This window comes from Melampsora larici-populina, assembly GCF_000204055.1.
Source record: "Melampsora larici-populina 98AG31 unplaced genomic scaffold MELLAscaffold_12, whole genome shotgun sequence".
Lineage (NCBI taxonomy): Eukaryota > Fungi > Basidiomycota > Pucciniomycetes > Pucciniales > Melampsoraceae > Melampsora > Melampsora laricis-populina.
The window spans coordinates 1,415,243-1,434,253 of NW_006768776.1; the positions used below are offsets into that span (position 1 = coordinate 1,415,243).

The 19,011-nt window shown below is 37.8% G+C and overlaps 2 protein-coding genes across 2 annotated transcripts; both read right to left on the bottom strand.

The window, feature by feature from the left end:
• Window positions 1-1,412: 1,412 nt before the first annotated feature.
• MELLADRAFT_105220 (uncharacterized protein) lies at window positions 1,413-2,097 on the bottom strand (the record flags this gene model as incomplete). Its single annotated transcript, XM_007408435.1, has 3 exons — window positions 1,413-1,615; window positions 1,755-1,947; window positions 2,011-2,097. 3 exons carry the CDS (start codon window positions 2,095-2,097, stop codon window positions 1,413-1,415), a joined length of 483 nt encoding a protein of 160 aa, XP_007408497.1.
• A 7,541-nt stretch (window positions 2,098-9,638) lies between these two features.
• Window positions 9,639-12,331, bottom strand: MELLADRAFT_124624 (putative serine/threonine protein kinase; the record flags this gene model as incomplete). The annotated part of the gene is made up of 7 exons (XM_007408434.1): window positions 9,639-9,671; window positions 9,785-9,996; window positions 10,067-10,240; window positions 10,326-10,708; window positions 10,791-11,305; window positions 11,376-11,704; window positions 11,776-12,331. The coding sequence occupies 7 exons, from the start codon at window positions 12,329-12,331 to the stop codon at window positions 9,639-9,641; spliced, it is 2,202 nt and encodes a 733-aa protein (XP_007408496.1).
• Window positions 12,332-19,011: the final 6,680 nt, after the last annotated feature.

Below are 19,011 nucleotides of genomic sequence, written 5' to 3' on the forward strand. Positions count from 1 at the left end.
ATTGTCCATAGTGTTACCAGGAATGTTTCCGTTCTATGGTACAAATTCAAGCTCGATAGTTAACTACGTGAAGCATATGCGATATCCATGAATGGTTTTGCTAGTTGGGTGACTGTAAGTCGGAGAGCGGGAAAAGTCTCCTACGGAAGGGTGAATGGCGTGAAGACAGCCCTCGAAGCTACCCATCGCTAGTCGTGAATTGGATTGAGCGACATCCTGTTCGAGAAAGTCAAAGTGCAAAGCATTGCGAGATGAGTGCAAGTAATATACAGATGAGCCGAAACCACGACTTACATTTGGTTGATAGGTTGTATGGGTCGCTCCCATCAGGGTCACTCGTACCATACATGTCACTGTCAAAAAAGGGAGGGATCAGAACTTCCGAACTCAAGTCCACACTCTTTGTAAAAAGGATGACATAAAGGAGCTCACTGGACTGGACAAGCAGCAATGAATGTAGTAGCCATCATGAAGAACAAGACCATAACTCTTAAAGCTGCCATCTCTCGATCAATTGATTGACAAGACGTAATTCTTAGGAATGGGAACAATGGGTTTAACTACGAGTGTCGATGGATAGGAAGGAAAAGAAATGTTCTTGATTGACCAGTCAAGGTCATGTGCGTCTAACGCTGACTTTATATACTCCAAATTTCCTCAAGTCCAGACACTATGTAATACCACATGCCGGTTTCCTAGGTCAAGATGACAAAGGTAGTCTTTACATCATCACAGCTTTCGACCTCGACGCTGTCACAGTCCATGGACTGAAATCTAGGAGTCATTTCACAGTAGCTTAGTTGCCGATGGCGACGCTTTTGTCAATGTTGAGCGTAGGTACGATCAAACTCAACTCAGTCCTCTCGCTGGAGCAGTTGGTACGGTCCAGTGAGAGGAACTGCAAGTTAGGCTTGAGGTACGATCGATCTTGGTTGATGTGATCTTGACTTTAAGCGCAAGTTGCCGGCGTATGTACACACATACCCCAACTCTTTTAATTTCTAAGAGCTGTTTTATCAGTGATGACACCGCGGGTATCATCGAGTCTCAGGGTTTCAGGAGGAGGTGGCAGTGGAGCGACTGGGTAGCGTAGATCCACCATGATGACTGTCGACGAACGCTTGAGCAGCACCGGTGTCGAGCATTATACATGCTCGGAAACCACACAGGTCTCAAGTATTGCAGCTTCTGATGATCATGGCAAGGGTCAGGTCAAAGAAAACATACATACACCTCCAATTTCAAGACAGTGTTTGTATTTGCTAGCGCCAGTGTTCAAGCTTGATTGTGAGTATCTACCAACCAAGGTTCGAGTACGACATGGTGATGAGTTCCAGCATCCATGAATGTGTACAGACTTGGAAAGTTATGCTGGTAGCGAGTGGGAGAACTTCGTGAAGAGTTCTCCATATTTATGCAATGCGGAATGCAAACATTTTCCTCATCCACGCAAACCAGGCAAGCCGTCGGCGGCGGTCCTCCCGTAAAAACTTATGCGTGGCATACAAGTGTGCTAGGACAGTCGGACTAAGTCCATTCGTATTGTAAGATGCAGTATATAAATATGTCGAGCTCATAAACTCCACATAGAATGGAAGGTGGAAAATATGTACAACTGAAGTAATGGAGTAATAAGATCAAAACAAAGGTTGTAAACAGGGCTGTTGCGATGGACTTTGTTAAGTTAGGTAAACAGCTATCGAAGAGAATTGTGAATATGGCTGCCGATTTGCCAGGAGTGCTGGTTCACACACAGTTGCCACTGGCATCAGAACAACGCAGGTTTTGTCCGTTCCCCAGGGGAAAGTTCGGCGGTGCACTGATAACTAGTCCATTTGGACCGCATTGAGCTAGTCCTGAGCCAGTGGGTGAAGTAGTACCGGGTGGATATATCAGTTTATCATCGCCGATGTACGCCACAACGCCTTGCGTCGAACAGATTGCATACTGAAATAATATGTATGGTGAGTTCAGGACTAATGATTTCAAGGGTTAGGTAATGTGACTTACTGAGTCCGCATTCACAGCCTGAATGAGCAGTAGTACCAGACCGACAGCCAGTGTACATAAAGTCTTTGTTCGGTGCGAGGTTGACATGAAGTTGGAAGCTTGAATAGTGCTCTGAAAAATGAAAGCAAATGACCATGAAAGATCAGAAGAACCCAAAAAATCTCAGATTATAAACAAGGCGAAAACCAGATGTGGAAAGGATATTCACCAGAGGTAATGTGTTCAATGAGAATGTAAGATGAGTATACCTGCTTGAGAGTAAGACGAATTACCGAGGGGATGGAGAAAACAGCGAAGTGAGATACTTTCAGGATGAAAAAAGCCTCGCCGCAGGCGGGCGTCAGCGTGGGACTTTGTCAAGCTCAGATCACTTGTCAATTTGTTCGAAAGATCGCGCAATTCCAACTCCCAGGCAAAGACCTAGAGGCTGGATGATCTACATCACATCCAGAACTGATGTTGATTTCGAGTGATCAACGCTGATCAGCTCTTTGTTCACAGGAGTTCAGTGGCTCGGTCTACCTCGGTGCATACAATCCCAGTAGGATGATATAGGGTGTGTGATCTTGATTGATCCGATTCCCAAATAGAAAAACGATCAATGGATGGTGAACATCAAAACTTTGCTCAAGTCTTTTACCACCTTGTTTGATTAACTCTTGAACCAATACATAACAAAGATCTCAGTATGGTTTGAGGATCAGTCAAATTACAATCTTGCCCCCCAAAAAATAAACAGACTTTGTTTATCAAGAATAATAAGATCCAACTTCAATTACAAGGAGTAGTATCCTCTCATTCAGTCCTTAAAGATTTCCTTTATTGTTTTGTTTGAGATTTTATGAAATTTACATACTTTTTCTTGTTAAATATATAACTCATAAACCCCCACCAATCCTCTTTCAGATATTGTATATTTCCAAACCTCTTCGTGTCCATATATACCAAATAAAAGGCTATGATTTTCACTGGCAAGGAGAAGCTCATGGAATTATTTCTTTAAGAATAAACTTGATTTGATATAACCTCTTGTATTACTATGTGAATCAGATTGATTCAAGAATTTTTATCTATGTTTTACATGAGTTGTCAAAGGTAGTATATTTAATTGTGTTGTCATGTTCATGGGATTTAGTGATGATGGGTTTGAATTTGATGGGTACAAACAACGGTGGCTCGCTAAGCTAAGCTAAGGATTTTCGCCACCTTGGCTTAGCTTAGCTAGAAGCCGCTAAGGAAAAATCCGCTAACGCTAAGCCATTAGCTTAGCGGGCGTAAAATGACACCCGCTAAGCCAATTAATTGGCCGCTAAACCGCTAATAGCGGCTTAGCAACCCTTTTTTGCACGTAAAACATGTATTTTTTTGATAGCTAAGCTCCCGGCTTAGCTTAGCGCAGACCCGCTAAAGGAAAAATCAAAATCCGATTAGCTTAGCTTGAATGCGCTAAGGATTTAGCGCTAGCTTAGCGACAAAAAATCACTAAGCTAATGCACCGCTAAGCGCTAACTTAGCTTAGCCGTGCCACCGTTGGTACAAATGTAGACATATTCTAGTGATCAACATGGTATTTGCCAAATTTATCATTATGGCATTTCTTCATCGTAAATAAAGCTTTACTATTCATAATATCAAATTATTTACTGTGATAGAAAGTCACTTTGTCTGAGGCTTGTTGGGCTAGAGGTACATAGAGTGAAGCCGCAAAGTGGCCCACATAAAGTGTTTTTTTGTGCATTACTGAACAAGAGACTGAGGAAAGTGAAATAAATCAAGAAACCCAAGTTATCAAAGGAAGATAAGAAAGCAAGGGTTAGAGTTGAGGAATAATTTGAACTACACCACAAGGTAACAGTTGATGGAACAATTTCAATGCAGTTGGAAATCCTTCCCAAATTCAAACCAAGATTGGAGAAGGAATCAGAAAGGATTTCAAGAAATTTAGTTCAAGATAGACAAAGGGACTGTTTGGATCAGATGAAACCAAAATTCCCACTTACTTTGGAAATACGACAATGCTGACATCCGAGAAAGTTTACTTGAGATCAAAATAAATGTGAATCTGAGGTTGAAGGTAGTGAAAACTGTCCTGTGCTTACAACCAAATGCCATCATTGTATGACATGTATCATGAATAAATTTGGGAAGATGTATACATTAAGGCCAGTTCAAAGGCATGAAGACCAATCAATGATTTCACCAAGCAGTGGGCTTGTTTTTTTTCACTAACCACTTTCCATTTATTATAATTAGGAGGGTTGATGGAGTTAGAAGATATTCAAGATTTGAGTCTTAAGTATACAGCTGACTCCCTCAAAATCCATATCCCTCTGATCCCATACTTTTGGCTAACCCATAGAAATTTGGGTCCATAAAATTTATGGGCAGGTAAAAGTGGGGCAAAACCCATACCTCACACATTTTTTTTTCAGGAAGCCTAGGTCAAAAGCCATAACCAAAATTTGCCAAAGATGAAGATTTGTGAAAAAAACTGCATCCTTGTGTATTTTTCAGCATAATCAGTCTCAAAATGCTTCCAAAATACCTTTCACATTTCAGTGTATCAGATATTGAAACAGATTTCAATGCCCTACAAACAGAGAATAACAAAAGACTCAAGCCTCTCAAGCAACTTATCAGCAAAGGAAAAAATTATCAGAGGCAGATGAAAGATTCATAGACTGTGCTGGAAACTTGATAGATGAAACACTTGTGTTGAGGAAGATCATAGCAGAAGCAAATGTGGCTAAGGCTGCCAGTAAATTCAACAAAAATGAGCTGAAGAGACTTGAACTTTTGGCTTTGAAATCAATCAGACAAAGGAAGCAGTGATTGCCAAAAAACCAAGTAAGTTGTAACCTTCAGCCTGTAATTGAGTTGTTCACTTGTTGAAAAGATGTGTTGTTCAATGTTTTAGGCTCCAAGAAACGTGTAGCTGAGGAAAGTAAAGGAAAAAATAACCCACCAACAAGTAAAAAGAATAAAGCGGCAAAGGCTCAAACAACTCTGGCTCAGTTAATTGAAGTCCTTGATTGGTACAAACGGAATGGTTGTAATCAATTAGGGTATTCAAAGTTGTTCTGGAAATTTCCCAAAGGGTTTTTCCAGAACATCAGAACCCTTCTGGCATTCAGGAAAACACGACTCACAACTCGCAGCCGTCCTGATCAAGTGATCAACTGATACCCCCACCTCCAGCCAACCAAGCAACCCTTGCAAAAATCCAATGATCAGACCTTTCACTTTGGCCTTTCAAAACCTTGGCCCTTCAGATTTGAAGCAAGTTTTTCAAACTGAATTGAAATGATTGTTGTTAGTCTTGTTTTTCTTTTTTGAAACAATCATTTTTAGTCTCATTTTATTTGTAGTTGGCTTTTCAAACTAATGTGAAGGTGAGCGTGATGATGTGATGAAGTAGCTGATGGTGATGTGGTCGGGTGCTGATGTGAGTGGGGATGAGGGTCAAGATGCTTGAGTTGGGCTGTGTAACTCATGGGGTTTCTGGTGGTTTCTGGCATTTTGGAAGTGTGGTGCATTCAAATTTGCTGAATGACAGAATGCCAGAACACACCAAAAAAGAAACTTCTGCTATTCTGGAAAAACTCTTTGGGAAATTTCCAGAACAACTTTGAGTACCCTAAATCTAAGACTGCACAACACTTTGCTGCAATCTATCCCAAGTTGAACATCAAGCAAACACTCATTTCAGAATGGGTCAGAGACAAGACCAAGATTCAAGGGAATCATTGAGCTGGTCACACTGGACAATGGTGGCTCACTAAGCTAAGCTAAGGATTTTTGCCACCTTGGCTTAGCTTAGCTAGAAGCCGCTAAGGAAAAATCTGCTAACGCTAATCTTAGCGGATTTCTGCTAACGCTAAGCCATTAGCTTAGCGGGCGTAAAATGACACCCGCTAAGCCAATTGATTGGCCGCTAAACCGCTAATAGCGGCTTACACTACGCCAGATTTCAAATTTACCGCTGAGTTTAGAAAATTGAGAAGACATGGAAAATTATATACAAGGCAGAAAGGGTCAAAAAAGTATGGAAAAACAAGGGTTGAATTCTCCTGTGTGTGCCCATCATATTGCATATTTTTACACATTTTTACGGCATCAGTGTATATCAGGTCAGAAACTCAGTTTATGGCCAAATCTGGCAGTCATGGAGGCATTAACCTTGCAAGACCAACAAAATTGTCAATTTTGTGTCAAAGTCTGTAATGGCTGCCCATTCTGGAAGCTACATGTTCATTTTACCAGATACAAATTTGAATGAGTGGTGTGTGTCCAAAAATGAATGAGGTACAGCAATCACCGTCCCCATCAGCAAAGCTAAAAGAGCTTCTAAATCTTTTCTGCAAGGGTTTTATTCATCCAGATGAAAATTGTAGATACAGTCTGTGGCTTTCATATTTTGCAACTGTCAAATGGATTGAAAGAAAATTGTTGTATTTGTGATTGTTCAAAAGTTTCTGCCCAAGCCTGGGTAGTTTTGGACAAAATTTGAGTTTCTGACCAAATACAGCCCAAAATAAGTTCTCTTTGGAACATCTTCCAAAGTCGAGGTAAAAATATGCAAAAATATGCAAAATGATGGACATCACAGGCTGATTCAACCATACTTTCTTCAAATTTTTCCAACCTCTCACGCATTTCTGGAAATTTTCTACATCTTTACTTTTCTAAACTCCATGGTAAATTATTGATTTGGTGTAGTGTTAGCAGCCCTTTTTTGCACTTAAAACATGTATTTTTTTGATAGCTAAGCTCCTGGATTAGCTTAGCGACAAAAAATTGCTAAGCTAATGCACCACTAAGCCCTAACTTAGCTTAGCCATGCCACCGTTGCACTGGATCTCAAAAGAACACAGCCCAGCATCCACACGTTGATGAAGCACTTCAAGCCTGGGTTCAACAGGCTGTCATTGCAGGCTTAACAATCACAGGCAATGTGATATGATCCAAGATAATCAAATAAAAAAGAAAACATATCAAAAAACATCACACAGGATGATCATAAAAGACCACAACAATAACAAATACCAAAACATAACAAATGTAACCATAACAGCCATAATGTAATATTTGATAATCTCCCATCTCCAACACAAAGTGACTGGCCATTCTTGTCTCTATTCCAACAAAGAATTTTTGTCCATTCCAAACTGGTTTCTATTCTTTAAACTATGATTAAAAAATACTTGCTGAAAACTACGCCCAACGCACCTAATGGCACCTTAGACCAGTCTTTCCAGGTTGACAAATAGATACAACCCCAGCCAGAGTTCATAAGATGTTTGTGAATACTTTGATCTAATAATACAATTTAGGGTTTCCCAATATTTGTTTATCTTGATCTAATCAAATCTTATTCCAATTCACAGAACCTAAACCTGATGTGGTGAATTCTAATCTGATCTAAACATTTTTGAGTTTCATCAATAGTGGGACTGGCTAGATTCTGATACTAATGGTCCATAGGACCCAGGGACCCCCCAAAAAAAATTTCACTGGCCCAACATTTGGGACCCATACTTACGCCACCTACTTAGGCCCTTAGGTACTTATCTTGTGTGTCTAAGTACCTAGGTTACGTCTCTAAGTACCTAGATTATGTCCTCTAGGTTTTAGCTTAATTCTTTACAGTCTTAGCTTAAGTTCTTATGGTCCTACCTTTCAGCTCCTCAGTGTGAGGGATTAGGGAGCAGAGCAGCTCTTCAAGAAGAACAAAATAAAAATTTGAAAAGATCAGTTAGCAAAAAAAACAATCACAGGGTATAGACAAGAAGTATGAAAAGCAGTGACCAAGTGCAAGCAATTCCAAGAGTGTTTGTGTAGGGTGTGTGGGATGATTGATGGTGAAGAGATTGATAATTGTAAAGAGCATGAGACTGTAAAAACCTAATATAGTAAAGATCAATTTGAGGTAAAGATTGAGTGAAGGTAAAAAAAGGAAAAGATTGAGATGATGTCAAGATCAATACAATCTAACAAATGAGTTGATTTATTCAAAGTGTAACCATATTGAGAGGATGACAAGAATAAGGAAATGTAATGATGAACAGGAAAAAGTCAAGAAATTAAATAGAGCAAGAAAATAACCAAAAAGTGATCTTTACATTTTCCAATTCATGCAAGCTTTGGTGTGGTCTTGTAAGTAAAAAAAACTACCCATAATTCTTTGTGAAGGTTTTCCACTATCCTCTGTATCAGCTATGTTCCGTTCAATGAACTTGATTCTCTCTACCTGATGGTCTTGTCATTTTTTTCTTGGCTCTCTTTTGCTGCTTGTTGAGCTGTCTTTGCTACACTGACTGCCAATCCATAGTATATGTTGAAATGTCAAATGATGCAGTATCTGATGAGAAAATGCGGCAGCATGTCCTTTAAGCTGACAAATCTGGATTTTTCTTTGATTTGACCAACAATTGGAACTAGGGCCAGCCCTGCGTAAAGCTGTAGTTGAAACTAGCCTTTATGCACTGTAATCTCTTGTAACTTGTATAAACCAGTCAAACAAATTCTTTGTTTCCTGTTCTTCAATCATTCTCTAGCTCATCCTAAAGATCCCAAAATCTATAACCACCAAGCTCAGGTGTTATTGACAAAGTAAAGGCAAAAGATCAAGGGGTCAGTACAAAAACAATCACATATATTATCAAATAAGTGTATGTACTTAACAGAACCATACAATCTTTAAGTTTAACCTTTCAAAGGTATATCACATAATCTAAAACCATATCTGATAAACTTCATTTTTTTTTGGTTAAGAAATCCCCATCACACTTCTTAATTTTTTTTTCCTCTTTTATCTCCAGTTCTTTTTCATTTTTTAATACTTCTTTTTACATCTTTATTTAAAACTTTTAGGAAACCTTTTATTAGTTTACTTTTCTTTACACTTATCTAAAGAAAACAATATCTTATTCTTTATTATTTTTTTAAATCACATTAAATCAGATCAAGTCACATTAAATCAGATCATCTCAAATCACAAAAAAAAAACACAAAATCACAAAAAATCACAAAAAATCACATGAAAACCCACACCAAAAAACCCACACCAAAAAACCCACATGAAAAAAAACCACATGAAAAAAAGTAAAAAGAATCATAAGAAGAATTTCTATACAAGCCATTTAAAAGTAAAGTTTTCAATTTCGGGCATTCTTTCCACAAATCAATAGATTTTCTTCTACTACTACTACTAATTACTACTTCTGATTTCCTTGTTCTATTTATCTTTCCCTTTCCCTTTCCCTTTCCCTTCCTTTCTTTGTTAGTTTACCTTTCGCCTTCAAAAAAATAAATAAATGAAAAAAAATGAAAAAAATAACTCAAAGGAAAAATGACTAAAAGGAAAAATGACTAAAAGAAAAACAGATAACTAAAAGAAAAAAAACTAAAAGAAACACAAATACCTCAAAGAAAAAAAAATGATAAAAAAAACACACAGATCAATAGTGAAACGAAAAAAGAAGAAACGAAATAAGATAATTATAAAAAGTGTGAGAAAAAAAAATCATCATCAAATCTTTTTGACCTATCTATATAATCTTGATTTCTTCTTTTGTTTCAAATCTAATCTTTTATCAAAACCGAATTACAAAAACGAAAAAACTTTTTCAAGACCCAGTCCTTTTCTGATCCCTAGCAGCCTAAACCAAAAAAAAACCAAAAAAAATCAACGCCAAACCTCTCTCAAAACCCCCCTCTCTCAAAGAACCCCTCTCTTTCAAAAAAAAAGTTAAAAGCAAAAAGAGAGACAAACTCTAATCAATGGACCAAGTGATCTTAAATCTTCAGAAACCTTTAAAAACGAATGTTTCAATAAACTCAACCCATCGGGTCTTCTATCCGAATCGACTTCCAAAGTTTCCCACAAAAATGATAATAAAAGTTTTGAATATTTACTTTCATCTAACTTTGGTGTTCCATTAGTTGCAATCAAATATAATGCTCTTAATGGATTATCCGCCAAATCTGATTCAAAAAAAAAACCATCAATCAATCAAAAAAAAACCGTTTTGGGATTCAGTTGATCATCGCTTACATGGTGGTTCTCCTTCTACCATTTCTATACACATGATTCCTAATGACCAAATATCCACTTTCGGTCCATACTCTTTTCGTGTAACAACCTCTGGTGCCATCCAATAAGGTGTTCCAACCATTGTAGTTCGTTTAGCAGATCCTTCATTAATCTGTGCACAGAATCCAAAATCGGCTACCAAAACCCCAACCCAAAAAGACGAAACCATGAATTCTTGATTTTTGATTTCTGATTGGAAATATAGTCAAGATCGACTTACTTAATTTAATATCACCTTTTAATGATAACAAGACATTATCACTCTTAATATCCCGATGAATCACTCCATGAGCATGTAAATGATTCAAACCACAAATCACTTCTCTACAAACCGCTGAGATTTGTCCTTCAGACATGATATTACAAGTCACTACGTCTGTTAAACTACCTCCTTCCATATACTCCATAACGACCCAAAGTTCAATGGATTTCACCAAGAATCCATCAATGAAATTCACAATGTTAGGATGTGATGATGATTTCATCACTACAATCTCATTGATGATTAAATCTTTTTTAGGTTGTTGTGAAAGATTCATTTGTTTGATGGCTACTGATTCATTAGTACCTAACTTATATGCTGTATAAACTCCTCCTGATGCACTGTTAAAAAAAGGTGTTCATTAGCTTTTCAGTTCCACAATTCATACAAGCTTTTTTTCTTATGAGAATCTCTTCAACGAACCCTTGTCCGATCTTCACCAAGTTTCGATACAGTTTAGTAGGATCTGCATCCGTACAGATCGCTCGAAGTCGATCGATGATCTCTTGATCTGAAACCTTTGGAGCTTTTGCTTCTCTTTTCCTTGCAGCAGAAGCCGGAGGATGTGGTTGAGTTTGATGAGAAGTAGTAGTTGGAAGAGGCGCAGATCCGGTGGCTTTCATCGAAGCAGCTTTAGCTAATTTAGATGGAATGATTGAAGATGATGATTTAGGTGTCGGAGGAGCTGCTCGATGTGGATGAGCTGGTAAGTTATGGAGTTTGGCTGGACTAGGACATGCATGTGTGTTGGTGGATTTAGATCGATCGAGTAATGGTTTGGTTAATGGGATCGGACTCGAACTTGCTTCGCTGACTTCTAGTGATGTAGGTCTTGTTCGCGAAACTGGACTGGCGCCTCTTGATGCTTGTCGCGATGGAGTAGTGGATGATTTTCTTGATAAAGTTTTTGTTTTAAGAGGTGGAATAGGTGCAGATCTCTGAAAAAGCAAAAAGAAACAATCAGAACTCCATCAATTTATAAATTCATGATGATAATATAAGACTAACTGGGTTTTCAAAGTTAACTTTTCCATTCTTTTCAATAGGTGATGGTTGATCAATCTCAACTTGTTGATGACCAAACTTATGCCAAACATCATCAAATTGAACTTCACCATCACCTTTAGTTGCATCTTGATAAAACGCTACAATATCTTTCACAGCTTGAGGATGAGCTTCTTGTTCTTGTTTTGAAATCCCAGATTCTTGTAATCTAACTTGCCATTCTTTTGGTAAACCCGTAAACTCTCCTGTATTTGAATTAAATCCTACATGTGTTAGATGAACTGGATCATATGGTGCTGAGACTTCTACTTTTTTTTGATTTGATAATAAATCTATTGGACCATATATGAATCATTAGTGAGTGTGTGTTTTCGATGATTTGAGGATGAGTATGAGAACTTACCATTCATTGAGCTTACTAATCCACCAAAGACAGTCTTGATGGTGTTTTGATTTGATCGAGTTGAATTTTTTCGTATAGTTTTATCTTTATCATTCGAAGAAGTTGAGATTGGATCATGATGATTAAGATTAGAAGAAGGATTAGATTGATTGATAGGATTACTGTTCGGATTAGAATTAGGATGGATCGAATTCGAAGTCTGATTAAGATAATGATTTGTAGTAGGTAAAGCTTTTTGATGATGATGATGATCATGATTGATGATTTGATGATGATTTGAATCTGAGAGATTATCGAGTTGAGAATGATCAGCTAGATAGTAAGCAGCAGCAGCAGCCGTGTTTGGATCTGATAATAAAGAAGTTGAAGTTTTATCATGATTGGTAGTGTTTAGAGTTGAAGATGAATGATCATTCCAAGGAGTGATTGAGATTGAAGAATTGATTGAGTTCTGATTAGGTGATGAAGTGTTGGATGATGAGTTGATGGAAGAAGAAGAAGAAGATGAAAGTGGATTTGATGAAGAAGATGAAGATAAGTGTGGATTAGGAACCATTTTGATTTGATTTGATGGTTGATGGTTAGTTGATAGTGGTTAGTTGATGGTTGTTGTAGTTGTATGCTACTTCAGTCTGTTTACCTTTCTTGGTTAAAATTCCAATTCGATCAATCTTTCACTTTTCAACTTTTCCGATTCTCAATTCATTCATTCTAGAACTTAACTACCCACCCCTAGCTTAAGCTCACATTTCTGACTTCAAACTTAATTCCATTCATCCTTGATCCACCACTCAAAACAGACATCATTGGGATTCATGACAACGCTGATCCTCAACGATTGCTTACTCGCACATAGAAGATATCAAAAAACCAAAACTAACAAAACATCAAATATTTACATGAAGAAGAAATAAAGATGATTGAGAAAATTGATCGGTCTGAGTGATCCTTGAGCTGGGTGTCATACAAAAGGGGTTCTCAAAGTTGGCCCGGTTTCAAGAAAACCCAGTTGACCCGGTTGCTTTTTGGCAGTAACCTTGTGTATCGAGTTGACATTTGTTGACAGATCACAGCCAAAAAGTCAACTGGGTCAACTGGGTTTTTACAAACCGGGCCTACTTTGAGAACCCCTAAAAAGCTTCAAGAAGAAAACTCAATTCACTTTCGACGTAAACTTTTTAACTTATCACTCTACTATCTTGGAAATCTGAATGAAGAGAAACTAAATCCAGTGACAATTTATGTAAAGTATTCCATTCCAAACTATGAAAGTTTAAGATGATAAGCTTTTTGTTTGATATATAGACTACAGTCGCCTCTCAGATAACCGATACACCTCAAAACCGATACTCTTGGAAAACCAATAGTTTTTCGGGCAAATATATTTTATTTGCGGTAAATTTTGTCGAAAAACCAATAAACCTGTCATTTCCGATAACCGATACTTTTTTTTTGGGTTCCCGGGTATAAAACCAATAATTTAGTGGGTCATGTGACTTGTGGTTACGTTTCTTTTGTATTTTTTTTTCTTCATAAGTGGCTCTCAAACCTGCCCCGGTTTTCAAAAAACCCAGTTGACCCAGTTGTTTTTTGGCAGTAACTTTGTGTATCAAGTTGACATTTGTTGACAGCTCCCAGCCAAAAATTCAACTGGGGCAACCGGGTTTTTTGAAACTGGGTCAGGTTTGAGAGCCACTATACTACAGCCATTCCGATATTGCTTGTCGCTCCGTTTTGAAAAAGAAAAGTTGAAACCTAAGTTTTTACTCGATAAAACTTCAAACTCAGCTGTAATTCAAGGCGATACAGCCAAACTTCAGGTTTTAACCGGTTAAAACTTAGGTTTCAAGCTCACAAACTTTTTCTTTTCAAAAAGGTGCAACAAGCAATATCGGAATGGCTGTACATTTTTCATTGCAGAATCTTCACTTCACATCAACATTCATAAGTTCTACAATAATGCTTCCCAAAGACCTTTCCAAGTACACAATCTCTCAGATTGAAAAAGGGTTTAAAACCTTGCAAACCGAGAATGATGCTCGGTTGAAACCTTTGAAAGAACTAATCAGCTCAGGAAAGACACTCACCGAAGCTGATGAACGGTTCATGGATCAATCAGCCAACTTGGTTGACGAGTGGAGGGTGATGAGTCGAATCAAAGAAGTTGGTGATGTTGCTCGCGCCGCCACCAAGTTCAACAAGGAGGAGAAAGCGACATTGGAGGTCCTGATCCTCAAGGCTGACCAGCCTGGTCCAGTGTATTCAAAAGCATTGAATAATACTAGTGAGTCTACATACTTTTAACTTACAGTGTCAACTTCAAGCTCACCCAATGATGGATTGAACTTTGAACTTTCCTTCCAGAAAAGCGTAAATGTACGGACCCTTTACACCCAAAGCCTTCCGCCAAAAAGAAGCCTACAAATACAAACAATAAAGACGTAAAGAAGGTCAACCCGACCCTTTCTCAACGAATTGAGATTATGAATTGGCATCACTCCAATGGGGGGATACAAACCAAGACTGCAAAAAGATTCAAAGAAATCTATCCCAACTTACGATTTGGACAGCCTCGGCTTTCGGAATGGTTGGCTGAAGAGACAAGGATGCGTGCGGATTATAATTCTGGCAGCGGTGTTCATGCCAAGCGAAAAATTCTAACCGAGCATCCCCAAGTGAACCATGCACTTGAGACTTGGGTTACTCAGGCTGAACATTTGGGTCTAATCTTGACTGGCACAATCCTACGTGTGATGTGGCATTGCTTTGCAGACCTCTTCAAGATACCAAATGAGGATCGACTCAATCTTTCTGAGGGATGGTTGACAAGCTTCAAAAGCCGGATAGGACTACGTTCGATTAAACGTCACGGCGAGGCAGCCTCAGCTTCACCTGAAACTGTTTCTGCAGAAAGAGCCCATGTCCGTGCGATCACTGATTCATACAATCTCGCCAACATCTATAACATGGATGAAACCGGCCTTTTTTATGGGTAAGTCTGCAATACCATAGTTTTAAATTTGTTAACAATTGTTGATGTATTTGAAACTTCTGTAGCATGCCTCCCGATAAGGGCTTAGCATTTAATGCAAAGTCCGGGATCAAGTCAGACAAGCGTCGTCTGACGTATGCTTTTGCCACCAATGCTGACGGATCCGATAAACGCCAACCTCTTATCATAGGAAAAGCTAACAAACCTGTATGCTTTCATGGGAAGTCGGGCGAGCAGCTTGGATTTTACTACCGGAACAATACAAAAGCTTGGATGCAGACGAGCCTTTTTATAGAATGGATCGAGTCCTGTGACCAAGAGCTCAAAATAGAGGGCCGCAAGATTCTACTCCTTGTCGACAACTTTTCTGGTCATACAGTCAACCCAGACAAACCTCTAACAAACATTCAACTTGAATTCTTTTCTCCAAATCTCACATCTCACGTACAACCACTTGATGCGGGCATTATTGCCAACTTCAAGTGTTATTATCGGTCTGAATTCATTAATTATGCAATTGATCGTTACGAGCTTGACACCCCAGTTGGCGAGATCTACAAAATCCATCAACTGGACGCTATGAAACTCGCTTCCGAGGCCTGGTATAGGGTCACCAATACAACAATCGCAAACTGCTGGAAAAAGTCCGGCATTCTGTCAGATCAAAATCTAGACGGATCAGTCAAGATCAGCGATGATAATCCACCTTCTGAAGACTTCGATTCAGACCCAATCATTGACGACAAAGCTAGAGAAGCTTTAATTGCTGACTTGGACAGCCTTGAAACTATGAAGATTGTTCATACACCAAACCGCATGTCAATTTCAAATCTCCTTAATCCAATTGGTGAACACTCGAGTGGGTTAGAAGAATGGACTCCTGAAGAGATCGTTGAAAGCATTCAAGAAGAGATGAAAGAGAAGGCTTTAATTGAAAACACACCACCACCGCCTCGACCAACTCATCAAGCATTTCTGAAAGCTTCTGAGATCATGATGGGCTATTTGGCCTATGAGGATACCAAGGTAGTGAAAGGATACGAGCGGGCTATTAGGGCATCTGTGAGATATTGTCGTGTAGTCCGTGTCAAAGCTGCCAAGCAGCAAACCCTCACAAATTTCCTTTCTCAACCTCGTTTGTAATCGCTCACTCACAAATATATCTTTGTCATAAGCAATAGTTTCAGTGCAATTTAAAATCTATCGGTTTTGACAGAGAATTGACAAAACAGATACTTGGTCAAAACCGATAGCTTTGGTCCCAAATAAATGGGTATCGGTTATCACAGAGGCGACTGTAAACTCCTTCTTGATTGATTAAAGACATCTTTTCTTGAGATCTAGTTTAGGCTCCGTTCGGCTGCGCCATCTCATCTGACATCCAACTAGGCCTTCTGCCCAGTCGGGGTCGGGCAAAGAGATTGTCATCCTGATTTTTGGTGACAGATAATGGTCAGATGGTCTCCAGATGTGCAGCCAAACGGACCCTTAGATATGATCAATTGTAGCACGATTTGTTTCTTATTGTTTTCACTCTCATGGCCTTAGAGGAAAACATCCAATTTGACTTCATAAGTATGTAAAGGGGTTCTAACAAATAAATAAAAAATTGTTCAAACCAAATGAGAAAGAGTAATGAAAAGATGAGATAAAGTATAAAAACAAAAAGAGATTAGTATATGGTTGAATTCACAAGAATATAGAATTTCAAGAATGATGCACTTAAAGGAAACCAGATAAAGATAGTTTAGAAAAAGTTAATCTTTTCATGAAGAATAAGGTTCATATTCTTTTTGATTTTTCAAAACAAGGTTAAGATCATACAACTGATCTCATATGATTCAATTTAATAAAATGAAATGACAAAAAATTGTACATATATCTTTTTTTCTTATTTTCTAAAGATCTTGATCCTTTTCCACATTAGTCTTTTTATAACATCATCAATTCACCATATATCAACTTTTTAAACATCTGATAAATAATCCATTCATCATAAATCTTGAAAACTCTGTCTGTCTTTTGGATTGATCTTATCTTGTAATCATCATAAAGAATTCAAAACCAATCAAAAAGAAATGGATGTTTGGTAAAAAGGTAAACAAATCAATTGGTTCTACATTATTGATTGAGAGTCCAACTTGGATACAGGGTTTCTACAACACCCATCCCAAAGCATAACCAGTATGTATGTACAAACTCCTGTGGTCTGTTTATTTTTGCACATTATCCCACCAAAAAATTTAACCTGCAGCACATGTTGATGGTACCCCACAGAATATATGAAGAGGAGCAGCTGTATTGAGTAAAGTTGGTCTGAAGCAGAGCTTGGACCAGGAGCCAGTTTGGGTCAATGGTCCGTATGGATATATGTAGTTGACCTGACATGATTCCCAAAACCTTTCCTGGTTTTGATAGTTGTGTCACTGTCAGTGTGATAGGATTCAAAGGCTTGGCTTTCATTGGGTTTTGTATACTTCTTTTGGTATGCTTAAAAATACTTAAAACCTCTTTGAGATTGGGCTTCACTATCATGTGTGTCAAGGACCATTTGTCTAGAGCTTAGTGGGCTGGTAGTCGTAGTGGATAGAAAAATGATTGGGGCACCACTCATGTCCATGTACATGAGATCTTCCATTGAACCCATGATGTTGACCATAGCTTCCATCCTCTGTAAAAACAAACTTAACAATCTTGAACCTACAAACATCTTGTTTATGAATTTTAGTGCATGTGAAGTTATGATGGTGGATTTTTTCAGTTTCAATAAAAGCATTGATTATATTTAGAAAATCACTTTTGTTTCCAACATATAAGCTTACCTTCAAAGTTCATTCTGATAATGATATTTTGGCTCCCGTATTTCCAATCCCTGTTCTTGAAATCTTTGCTCCAAAAAAATTGTTTGATAAAGTTCTGTGAAATCAGATCTCTTCTTTTTCTGAGTATATGACACATGAATTCTGATTACTAGATGATTTAAGTAAGAATTGACAAAGAAACAAAAGTAAAAAAATTCTATGTAAAAAATACAAAAAATTGGTCTGAGGTTCAAGAAAGAAATTTTTAAGTTAAATTTGTAAGGAATTAAGCAAGAAGTTTTGTTTACTAAACACCAAAAAGAATGAAGATAACACTGTTGTGAGGGTAGGTGCTCAGGAAGAGGACTCTATGCTCACTAATTGGGCAAAAGGTGGGTAGGATTTCAAGAATTCTTATTCTCTATTTCATGTATGTGGTATCTACAAGTGAAATAAAGAAAAGAAAGGAGAGAAAGGGAATAGAACTAGTAGTCTGTAGGAACAAACCCAGACTGACTACAGTTAAGTGACTCCTTAAAAGGAGATTACAAAATAATAACTAGTATTATTATTAATGAATGAGGGTTGGATCCAAGACCCTCCTTTAATCTTCTGTTGACTGAGTTAAAGGGTGAGATAAAGATCACCAAACTAGTTGTTCTTATGGTCACTAACCTAGGGTTGTTCTTATGGTCACCAACCTGAAAGTTTTTCTTAAGGTCACTAACCTGGGGCTGTTAGAGGTCACCAACCTAGTTTGATTTCTACTTGGGGGAAGTAGAGGATCCAGAGGGATGTGAAGGAATGTATTACTTACTTTTAATCAGGAAGCTGATTAAAGTTGTAAGAAGTTTATCACTAGTCTTATCTTTGTAAGACTCTTGATATTTACTTCTGTAGAACTTTAATATTGTTCTTTAAAAGTGTAGTGTAATAATTGCTTGGGGAAATTCTCTGAAGGCTGAGAGAGGAGGGGTTTATATACCTTCCTCTCTAAACCTAACTGTGGTGATATTTGTGATTATCACTACATTGGTTCAGGGTTGATCATTAATATATGTTAATGATTATTACTAGTAATGCTTAATTACATATACATGTTATGTATAATATGTAATATAAGCATTTTAACTCTTGACACTGAGTTTTGAGGTGTAAATGGTGTTTTGTTACATATTACATGTTGTTTTAAGTGTACATGTGTATGTAATGAGTGTTTTGGTACATTGTATTACATGTTACATATAGTCTAAACTCAATATGTACATGTAATTTAATTTATACATAATATTTTTAATGTTACAAGTTAGTTTTGGGTACATGTATATGTACTCAGGGCTGACAACTGTAAACATGGGAAAATGATGATTAGTGTAGTTTGTCATCAAAAGATCTATCACTGCACACCTGAGCCATAACACCCAAACTACATTATATATGTGC